This window comes from Triticum dicoccoides, chromosome 4A (genome assembly GCF_002162155.2).
Source record: "Triticum dicoccoides isolate Atlit2015 ecotype Zavitan chromosome 4A, WEW_v2.0, whole genome shotgun sequence".
Lineage (NCBI taxonomy): Eukaryota > Viridiplantae > Streptophyta > Magnoliopsida > Poales > Poaceae > Triticum > Triticum dicoccoides.
Window position 1 is genome coordinate 617,652,223 of NC_041386.1, and position 12,021 is coordinate 617,664,243.

At 44.0% G+C, this 12,021-nt stretch overlaps 1 protein-coding gene across 1 annotated transcript; it reads right to left on the reverse strand.

Moving 5' to 3' along the window:
• Positions 1-4,365: 4,365 nt before the first annotated feature.
• LOC119287392 (KH domain-containing protein At4g18375-like) lies at positions 4,366-11,793 on the reverse strand. Its single transcript, XM_037566929.1, has 8 exons — positions 11,643-11,793; positions 10,017-10,611; positions 8,856-9,365; positions 8,531-8,770; positions 8,168-8,452; positions 8,002-8,057; positions 7,746-7,836; positions 4,366-7,289 (listed from the first exon to the last, which is right to left on the reverse strand). The coding sequence occupies exons 2-8, from the start codon at positions 10,599-10,601 to the stop codon at positions 7,158-7,160; spliced, it is 1,899 nt and encodes a 632-aa protein (XP_037422826.1). The 5' UTR covers positions 10,602-10,611; positions 11,643-11,793; the 3' UTR covers positions 4,366-7,157.
• Between the last annotated feature and the right edge of the window lie 228 nt (positions 11,794-12,021).

Consider the following 12,021-nt stretch of genomic DNA (forward strand, 5'->3'; position numbering starts at 1 on the left):
GTTAACGGTGTGTCTTCCGTGCTTCTACGGCCGGCGGTGTGCATTGGTGAGTGGCTTTACAACTAGTTATCTTTCACCAACCATCTTCCGTGAGTCTTCCATTGATTTCCATGTGCATCTTTCTACCTCACATTTCACGGTGTATCGCTTGTTGAAGTTCGAGTGAACAACTATGAAAGGCATGTGGTGTTTGACAGCATACTCACACAACCACATCCTGAATTCTAGCATGTGCTCGAACATCAAATCTTTCCTCACGTGCGACATTGAAATATCGTCGGGTATACTACTTGGGAACTGTCTAGCCTCAATTGTCTTGCTCATGCCACCGTCGACTATAGCCTTATCTGCAAGGCTAACATCACAAAACAAGGGAACTTTGTGATCCCTACCGGTGATTTTTGTGTACCACCCTGCTTCTTTCTTAGTCAAGCCATCCTCGTCAAACTCATTCACCGAGCCTTCATCATCCGAGTCATCCACACAAGCACGCTGATAGATAATGTCAGGATCCATGTCCTTATGCCTTACTTCAGCCTCTACGTCACCAACAATGTTGTGGTGCCTCTCATACTCTTCGTCGGAGTCACCATCATCTTTCGTCGGTGCACTACCTACGAACTCATATTGGGGATACTCATTGGCTTCCACTTCAACTTTATGCTCAACAATAGGCGGCACACTACTAACCGGGCTCACATCATCTACTAAGGTTTAGTTCAAGTCAACATGAAAGAGAGGAGCCTTGACCACCTTAGTTGCAAAGACTTCGAGTGACTTGACTGCCGAGGATGCAACAACCTCGTTATATGCAACCCAATGCAAATTGGACTTGATAGGAATTGTCTTCATTCGACACTTGTGTGCCGACCCAACATCATATCTTCCTACTAATTCAACTTGGTCACTTGCATCCACCCACTGTAATCGTATCCGTGTTTCTTCCACAACTTCTTCATAACTAGGAGTCTCAAGAAATATCAACAGTTCCTCATACTTGTCAACAATATCCACATTCATGAATGCCTCTTTGTCAACATAATGAATATTCACAATCTTGCCCGTCTAAAAAATGGGAACATAAGTATAAGAAATGTACAATGCTAAATATACCACATTGCTAACAAAACCACTAACCCTAACCCTAAATCTTAACATTAGCCATAACCCAAACAATAACGTATGCTCAACAACATCACAATGCAACACTATTGGAACAACAATACTCAAAACATCACATTATAGATCCATGTTCAAAACTAGGGTTAGGAACAACAAGAACAAATCAATCCAAATGGACAAATCCAATCAATAATTGTGAGATGAAGGAGGTTACCTCAACGAACGGAAATGAGACCGCATCCACGGACCAACCCAATCGATTTGCAAGGATTTGAGAGGGGCTAAGTGAGGGACACAAAGGGGCAAAAGGCAATAGCCAATGGGGGAGAAGAGAGTGAGTGGTAAGTGGTGGGTGAAAGCCCCACGGCCACCTAAAATATCTGCACCAGAAACGCCACTAATGTTGGCGTTTCCAGAAACGCTAGCTGGTTCGGCGTTTCCAGCCCGCCACGTCAGCAAGCAACGCGTCCTCGGCCTGGCAGTGGGCCAGGAGAGAAACGCTAGCTTGGTCGGCGTTTCGATGTTGATCAGAAACGCCAATGGGCTCTAGCTTTTCTAAAAGGGTCAAATCGTAAAATATTTTCACGTCGGATTCAGTTTGTGACTAAAAACTCTGACAAGGTCAGAACAGTGATTTCATCCGCTAAGTCCCCCATGCTCGAAATTAAAAGCCGGCAGCCTTTCGGGAAGGCCAACGGGACGACAATCAGTCTTCTGAGGAAAAAAATTATATGAGACCAGGTCTCACGATTAGCAGGTGAGACCCGTCCTGATGAATGACACGTGGCATTCACAAATCACAAAGCATCTAATCTCCCCCCCTCTTGATTTTAAGTGGAGGGGTGGGGAATGCTTTGTGATTTATGAATGCCACGTGTCATCCATCAGGATGGGTCTCGCGTGAGACCTGGTCTCAGGCTGGTTGTAATGGAGAGTATCATATACTAGTATCATGCATATGATACTAGTCTATGATACTACATCCCTAATGCATAGTATCATAACTTGGTATCATAGAGGACTATTTTTATTGTCATGAATGACACAAAAATAGCACATCATTTAATATGATACGGTATCATGATATGATACTCAACCCTCTCTTTCTTCATTTAATTCTATGACACCTCATCAAACTTGCTTAGTTGGCATGCATGATACTACCTATAATAATCCCATTGCGGGCAGCCTCATAGAATTCTTTTCCGTCTTCTTCTGAATACCGGCATTAATTAATTATTAAGGAGGCTGCAGTGGTTTGGAAAGACCAACAGCCCAGCTGTAACTGACCAGCAGCACAACGAAAGCTGCATGCATGCGCGTGTGATACTCCCTCGGTCAATAACGGAATAACGGAATGCAGATCGATCAGGATCAACCATATATCCAGGTGCAGAGACTTTCGAGGGCTCCATGTCTATCCATCCGCCATCTACTTCTTCCCACACTGTAGCCGACTAGCCGTCCGGCCGGCCGCCGGCTTACCAAGTAGGAGTAGGATGTGGGCGTGGCGATCGTTGCTCTCACGACCTCGCCCTCTCCGGCCAGCCCGCCGCCATGGGAACCAGATGGCCGCCGCCCTCGGCCGCAACGGCCTGATGGGCTCACGAGGATACGCCTCCGACGACTCCAGTGGCGATCCGGGTGCGGAGGCGGCCACGGCCACGAAGCGGCATCTGTAGGTGGTGCTGGATGACTGCTGGAGCGGCTACGGCATCCACAAACTGGACATGGACGACGATCATCTGGACGGCGCCGGCAGGGCGCGGAGCCTCCCGGAGCCGCCGGTCCTCCGCGTGGCGCTTCCGTCGGTCAGAGATTCAACGCAGTTCGCCGCCGTGGGCAGCAGCATCGTGGCCATAAGCCCCATGGCCACGTGCTATTCCGGCGTTCGCTTTGGTTACAATGCCTCCGCGGATTCGAAGCAGCCATGGCCGTGGGGGGCAGGCTGTACATGTTCGGGGACACACTGCGTGCGCTGCCTGAGCAAAGAACATTGCGGCGGCTACCACGAGTGGAACTGGGAGTGGGAACGTCACCGAATTGACAGTCACCCGGACCCGGAAGAGTGGTACTGTTCCGAGAGCCGTGTCCAACTCCTTGATCCCATGTCGCACGGGCAGGCGGCGCAGCACGTCCATCTCAGGACGGAGTGGTCCTGCTGGGAGAGCTATGTCAGGCTCCCGTTCAGCGCCAGGTACGTCACGGCGCACGCGCGGCCGTGGCAGCCGGCGGCGAAGCACGACCTCTTCGTGTCCGTGAGCACCGTGCGCTACCTACTCTTTCAGCACGGCGACAGCCAAGTGGACACGGCGCGGCACGTGGCAGCTGCCGGTCACCGGCCACGCCCACTACGACGGCGAGCTGGGGGCGTGGCTCGGACTCCACGCTGCCAAGGGTCAACTGTGTGCGGGCGACATGGAAGGTTGGCAGGGAGAAGCTGTTGGACGAGCGCTCCATGGCGGGCGCCAAGCTCGTGCCCATGGCGCCGTCCGAGTACTGCCTCGTTGAGCAGATAAATGACCTCCAGTTCGACAGCAAGCTTCGGCTGACCACTTTACGGGTCGGGCGCGGCCAGGACGGCGCGCCGGTGGTCACGTCTCGACGGCCAGCTCGCTCTTACAAGTTCTCCAAACACAACTATAATTCAAATTTTGCTGCTCAGGCGTTCTGGATGTAATTCTTGAGGCAGGTGTGCTTTGAGATTTTAGGCTCACCAACGCACACTGGATGCTAAGCTACTAGTAATAAAATGTGCCCTTTCATTTTCAACATCACAAGTTTTATGAAAATCTTTTTTCCGTTTGTCTTCCCGTGATGAATATACGATCGAGTGACCCAATGATGAGCTCTCTTCGATCCCAAAACAAATAGTGATTTAGTTGACCAAAGTTTACCTAGATAGGATTATGCAACCATATACGTGACAAGAGTTCGAACAGAAAATGGCATCAGAAGCATCTTGTGCTACGCGGCATAACACTGCTGTCTAGCTTTGTTGAGAAGACACATTTTCAAGATCAGCTGCAACAATAACATTACCATTATCCATTAAGTCCAATCACAGCAGGGCAAAAGCTCAATTGCCTCGGTGATGTATATAGAGATCAGCCAACGCTAGTAGCCGTTTCTCGCAAAGTTAAAAGTACAATGGAACATTTTCACATCGCGCAGCGGAAAACTGTCAAATTGCAAATTCAGTGAAAAGAGCACGCCACACACCATAGCACAACATGCATAACAGACAAACAAAGGGGCTATCACAAGCTGATTGCCGCAAATTTTCAGCAACCCATGTTCTCTATTTACAAGAGGCACAACTCAGCAACAAGCATTGCATTAACAGTAGCAGCAAGTTATCTTGCGAGCAGTTGCAAACTCATAAACAGAAATTAATTATTTACAAAGAGCTGTCATGAATATCTACTGTTCAATGTTATGTCAAAGAATCAGTCATATCTAGGAATGTGCATGGTTAATGAATGACAGCAGAAGTCAAGATGATGAATGGTAAGAGGAGTCAGGTACAGACGATTATAGGTAATTTCAGGACCATTACTCACCTACAACTATTTGAAAAGGACGAGAAGTATTTTGTACTCAGTAATGCTGAAACAGATTTCTTAAAATTATAGAACTAGAATACTCCTTGGATATCAAAGAACAGTATTGCCACGATGCAAACACCGGGAAAACATGTACTGCTGTTCTGATTGAGTACTGTCAATCATGGCGAGTGGCAAAAGAGTATAATAAGAATCATGTTGAAGTTTATCATAAAAGGACGAGAAGAATTTTTGTTGGTCACGATGAAACATATTTTGAAAGATTGCTCAAAATTGAAGTTTTACTAGTTAGTTATCTGAGGATGATACTCCCACCATGCAAAACACTGGGGGAAAACGTGAATTGCATATTGTGATTAAAGACTATCATGGCAAGTTGGTGAAAGAATACAAGGGTCCCTCTCGTATAAGCAACAGAGAGAATCAGCTATCAACGCTGACACACAGAACAAACAAGAATAGAGAAACAAGGGGAAAATCATCAGCCAACTGCCACAAGTTATGTTGCAGTACCACCAAGCAGTTGCAGCTCATAAGAAACAAGATTTCTTAAAACTGAATCACTGGAATACTCCTCAGATATCTAAGGATGGTATTGCCACTATGCAAACACTAGATTGAATGTGTGCTTCGTGTTCAGATTGAGGTCTACTGTTAGTGGCAAAAGAGTAAGAAGGGCAATTTGAAGTTTATCACGAAAGGACGAGAAGAATTTTAGTTGGTAACAATGAAACAGATTTCAAAAGATTTGCTCTATATTGGAGTATCCACTCCTTAGATATCTATAAGGATGGTATCGTCATCATGCAAAAACACTGATAAGAACATGTATAATGGCCCCTCCCCGTACTGGCAACAGAGAGAATCAGCTATCGGCGCTGACATACAGAGCACACAGGAACAGAGAAGAGAGGTGGAAATCATCAGCTGACTGCCATAAAATCTCAGCATTCTCAAGTTCTTTGTTGACGAATTCACCTAATAGCAATGCGTGAGCAGAAGCCGCAATATAACTTGCAGCATCCAAGCAGTTGCAACTCATAACAAGATGCTATTTACAAAGAATGGACATGACTAACTATCTACTATTCACAGTTTGGTGTCTAAGAGACGTAACAAATCTAGAAACATACATGGCTAAGGAATGAACACAAAAGCTGGGATAATGAATGGGAAGAGGAGTCATGAAAAGAACCTATTTCTAGATTACATAATTTAGGGCCATTACTCAACCAACACCTATTTCAGAAGGGCAATAATATTACTTATGTTGTGATGTCAAAAAACGTAAACATATCTAAAAACCTATCCACCTAAGGAATTTACCGGATTAGTTGAGACGATTGATTGGGAAGAGTCAAGTTCAGAACCTGTTTTCAGACTATACACAATTTTAGGGCCATTACTTAGGTACTTCAAAATTTGTAGCCTTTAATTTGAAGGACAGGTTGTGTAGTAAGGTGAAGGGATGGATTGAGAAAACGTTATCTACAGCTTGTAAGGAGGTGTTGGTAAAATCTGTTGCTCAGGCGGTACCTGTTTTCTCTCTGTCTTGCTTTAAGTTGCCAAGGGGTCTTTGTGAGCATCTTAATAAACTTATTCGACAGTTTTGGTGGGGGAGTAAAGAAGGAAAAAGGAAAACCTGCATGGGTAGCATGGAAGAGTATGACCCAACCAAAGTTCATGGGCGGGGCTTTCAAGATTTTGAACTTTTTAACTACACCTATTTCAAAAGAACATGAAGAATTTCTACTTGGTCACCATGAAACAGATTTCTTAAAATTACTTTTTAACTACACCTATTTCAAAAGAACATGAAGAATTTCTACTTGGTCACCATGAAACAGATTTCTTAAAATTAAGTATTAGAGAAGTCCTTGGGTATCTAAGGATGATGTAGCCACCATGCAGAACAATGAAAAAACGTGTGCCACGTGTTCGACTGAAGATTATCAATCAAGGTACGGGCAAAAGAGTATAAGAACGATGATGTTTAAGTCTATCATGAAAAGGATGAGGAGAATTCTAATTGGTAATAATGTAATAGATTTCTTAAAAACGAAGTGTTAGAATACTCCTTGGATATCTAAATACGGTATTGCCACCAAGCACAGCACTGAAAAAATGTGTGCTGCATGTTCTGACTGAAGTGGCCAAAGAGTGCCCCTCCCATACTGGCGAACATATCAGCAATCAGTGCTGACAGCATAAAGAATTGGTTATGAATAGGCAGAGATTGAAGCAGTCATCGAGATTAGACGGGAATATCTGAACATGCGATTAAACACGGACAAGTCCACACAAGTATAGCCATGGTTGGGAGTCTGAGGAAGATAGACAAGCATGAGGTTTATTGGAGAGTTGAAGGGATGGAGAACACAGTTTTTGATCTACGGGATGACAAGAGAAGTCCGATAGAGCTGACTGAAGGGTCCACATATATCCTTTCAAACTACAGCAGGAACCTCCTTAAGTAGACATTATGAAAGCTTTGATCAAATTCTCTGCCGACTGCCTCTGCTCCGGGGTGCCAAATATGTTAGCAACATGCTCATGACGAGATGATTTTGATTCAATAATTTCAATGTCAGCTCCAGAAATCTGCAGTTACAATCAATAATTTCATGTCAATGGTAAGTAAAAGTAACCTACCTACAAAGTAATCCTAAAAATAGACCATTCAAGATGTCAGATTATAAGTTTATAATTGATTATGTTTTCCATATGTTCATGCATGTCAATCCTGTACAAAGGTTGCTTCAATCCAATCCACTCTTGGTGTTGTACACACACCACTATGTTATAATTTCATCCTTAGTCATGGATAAATTACTCTCTTTTACGAAATAAATTAATAAAATAATGAAATGATCTAATATACTACTCCATCAGTAGTAGAAAACAACCTAGTCTTTTAGGTACTGGTATATACTAATGGACTTGATATTAGAGCACAAAACAAGTAGGACCCCATATGAACTGGAGTTAGAGCGCACTCTTTCAGACAATCACCTACTCCTCTGCGCAAGCACCAGTAAGATGAAATAGTAAACTGACCTTTCTAATATTGTCCAAGTTTGTACCATGCTTCCCCATTACTTTTGAAAGGCCGCTAGAAGGAATAAACATTTCCATATCCGGGACGCGTCTGATCAGTGGATCAGCAAAATGAAATACAACCGTAAGGATTAGAATAAAGTAAAAAGTAATAACTACAAATATAAGGAGGCCTGCACACAAGGGGCACGGCTATTCTTAAAAAAAAAGGAGCACGGCTTAGAAAGGGTTTATGGTGAGTTCAGTTGCAACCTACCTTCCATAAGGCTTTGAAGTGTATGAGGAGCGTACTCCAAATCCATCATCTACAGCCTGATGGAGGATATCACAGGTTAAGTTTATATCACAAACTCATAGGCACGTCTCATTATGAAGGTCAACTGGGAAACAGAGAAAATTGACATTGAAGCAAAATATTTTACCTGCCTGGGGCTGTATCCATGATACAAGCTGCTACGAGGAAATACATTCAAACCACGCTCAGCTTCACCCCTTTGTTCATGGCGCAATGGGGTGATTTGTTGACTGTAAGGTAATAATGCTGGCATCGGAAAGCTGCTTGAATACACGGGTTCAGTGGTGGCAACAGTTAGCTTCCCATCCTTGCCAGAATTTTGCCTCCCCACACTGTCCTTCAGAACTTCTTCCCGGAGCCTTAGAACGATCTGAACAAGAGCATCACGCAGTTTGTCCACTTCCCCGAACACCTACACGCAATAAACTCGTAAATACATCTAGATATATCACATAGAGACTATCTCAAACAATAACAACAAGGGGCAAACCTCGACAAGCTCATCATTGGAAGATGCCTTCCGGGGCTTAGTACCCTTGGATATGTGGATAATTGCCTTAGACTTATTCCGCATATCATTAATGATTGAACCACCCTTGCCGATAAGGCAGCCAATGACATTACCCGGAACAAGAAGGCGGAGATGCATTCTATCTTCAGTTTCATCGTTGATCTTTGCTTGAAGCAGAAGAACAGCTTCCACAGCTGCAGACTTAACATCATTGGTGGCCTGACATGAAAGGTGTCACCACAAATGAAAAAAAATAGTGTATAAACAACAAAGCACAACTAGTGAGCTGGAAGTGTGGTCTAACCTCAGTTGACGAAATGGTGATTATGCTTTCCTCCTTATCATTCTTTGCGTCATCAACATCTACGCTTGCACCACTTTCTTTCCTTATATTCTTTATGGTCATCCCACCTTTACCAATAACTAACCCAATCTTGTCACCAGGGCATACAACACGCACCAATAGCTCTCCTGAACATTTGGGGGTGTTATAAGTAGGAATAGCTGGGACCATAGACTGATAAATGGGCAATCCACCATGGGCATCAGTGGGTACAGTAAATTCAGGAACATGAGAACCACGACTTCTTGCCCCTAAGATAGACAGACTTGGATGCCCAGATGACACAGAAGCATCTGACACTGAGTATAAGCTGCTAGCCGGATAAACTGGAAGCTCTGAAGGAAGTATAATGGTTGGAGGAAGTTCGTCAATAGATGTTTCAAGAGAAATGTTCTCTTTTGATGGACATTTGTAGATAATTGTTGATACTGCAAACAATGCCTTCTTGACAGCTCTAGCGTCCCCAGTTATCTGTTAAAAATGGTACTAGTAACAGTTAATAATTGGCGGAATGCTGAAGAATGGATATTGAAGAACATAGCAGAGCTCAAAAGATTGGAATTGTTCGACAGTGTAAGGAGCACCACACAAACAGAAAGTAAAATAGAATTACCAATTGCCTTAATCCGGGAAAACAAAATATTAATATGCATGTAACAAGAAGAATAAAATTATAAATATTGCATTGGGAGTTCTATAGTGCTGCATCCGTACCATAATAGAGTGCGCATTAATTTGACAAAGTTTATAGAGAAAATTAATTACATCTACAATACAAAACACAAAACATATAAAAATATATTTCATGATAAATCAAATGGCATTGATTTGGTATTCTAGATGTTGACAATTTTTTCTAGAAACTTGGTCGAAGTTAGACAAAGTTTGATTTTGAAAAGAATCTAATAGACACTATATTTAGAGACAGAGGGAGTAATAAACAACTTGCTAATTTCTGCACCATGATAGAGAGATGACAATGATATATGCATACATTTTAACAGAAAATCATGTACCAAAAACTAAAGGATTGCTGCTTGATAGACTGAACCTATTCACTAATGGTTAACCTCATGTTATGTTGGCACAGCTCACCAAACTATTATATGGAGGAAAATATACCTGAACGAAATTATCAAAACTCATAGCACATGAATGTGTAACATCACTTGGATCTTTTGGTTTAACTTTAATGAATGATTTTGAAACTGAGCGAAGCCTCTTGATGACAGAACCAGATTTTCCAATAACACTTGCAGCTTGACTAGCTGGTACAAGAATGTTGGCTTCTTTATCATCAGAGTCACTAGTGATTGCCAGAGCATCAACAATTGCATCATGCACCTTGAGTAATGCACTTTGTGCTGCGCAAACAGGCTCCCTATCATCATCAGCAGCAGCATCTATGTCGCTAATCATGACGTCTCTATGCTTGACATAACAATATACCAAAATAACCCTTTTGTCAGCACCAGGGTATGGGTCGACAATCTTGACTTTGGCATTCGTCTGTTGCCGGATGGAATTTATCACCTTGCCACCCTTGCCAATTACACTACCAATCACTTTGTCTGGACAAAGTATCCGGTAAACAACCAATTCGTCCGTACCGGAGGTTTCCTGAGTGTGAGACGGCCTCCGCTTTTGATCCCTGTCTTCTCTGTCATGATCCCTGTGTTGGCTGGTACGCTTACCAGAAGGCTTCATGGTTTACTCACTACAGAAGAAAATGAACGAAATGATTAATGACATGCACAATAAAAATGAATGAATACATATCAGCTATATATAAGATAATCATTCACGATATAGCATCAAGACATTCAACAGACATGACAGCGCAGAATGATACAAATCAAACAAATAAGCAAGGTATCACTGCAATGAATGTGCTAGCAAGATGTTCCCATGATTCTGGTGAATCAGTCGGCATTCACCAAGAATAAATTAGCAGCAAGCCTATCTTCCGTAAGAAGAAATCAACAAGTAGCAGTTGTCGATTATTCATGTGATCACAACAAATATTAATCAGCACGTGCAAGAGAAAACGGAAAGTAGTAATAAGTCCAACACGGCAGCAACAGCAACCACAACGAGTATACCATTAAAAACGAACGTAGAATGTCTATTAATTATGTGCCCATTGAGTACGAGTAAAAAAGGCAAGACACACAGAGTCACACCACCAATTGGCGTAAATCATGGAGTGGCGTGGCATGTGGCAAGGTGTTGATTGTTACATAACCGTCAACGGATATAACTAACCCATGTCAAGAAATTAGATCCAGTGACGAATGTGATTGAATCGGTAGGCGGAACGACCCGGCAAGGAGCTGGATTCCAGGACAAATGTTACTTACACGCCAAGTAAGCGAAACACGACAACGGCCTAGCCGATAGACGCAGCGACCGGACAAAATTTATTGACCCTCTAAATTAGATTCCAGTGACTCATGGAATCAATAAGCAGCGTTCGCCCAAGATCGGGTCGGGTGGCGATTAAAAGAAGCATATCAACCAGTCCTTTGTCAGTAGGTTTCGTAGAGGAGGCATATCTTCAAGGGAAGAGAAACCCTAGGCGACAGAAAGTAGAAGATAAGATTTAGGCCTCGCAGCACAAATCGTAACCCTAAACCCTAGATTAAGCCCCCACCCTTCGCCCCCACCCTTCGACTTCCCCGACAAGTCGCTTCTCGCTGCCGGACTTGAGGTAGCAGGGGGGGAGGGGGGCGGCGGGGGGAGAGGTACCGGAATGGCGTCGCGGCGGCGACGGTCGACGGGGCGAGGGAGCGAGGGAGCGAGGAAGTAGCCGGCGTACGAACCGGGGGGGCGGGGTCGGGATCGGCGACGACCGACGGTGGCGGCGGATTGGGGAGTCGCCGACGGGAGGGGGTGGGGGTGGTAGGTAACCCTAGCGTGCTGGCTGGGATGGGGAGTGCTGTCCTTTTGGTCTGCGCCCCAGCCACGACGAGGAGGAGGGAGAGTATCGCCCGCGCGGACGGAACGGCCCAGGCCCAAGGCCCACAACACGTTCTGTTGTTGTAGTATATATATGATCACTCCTATTTTCTACTTTGTCTCAAATCAAGGGGAAAAAAACTTCTATTTCCTTCACGCCCTTCTCTAA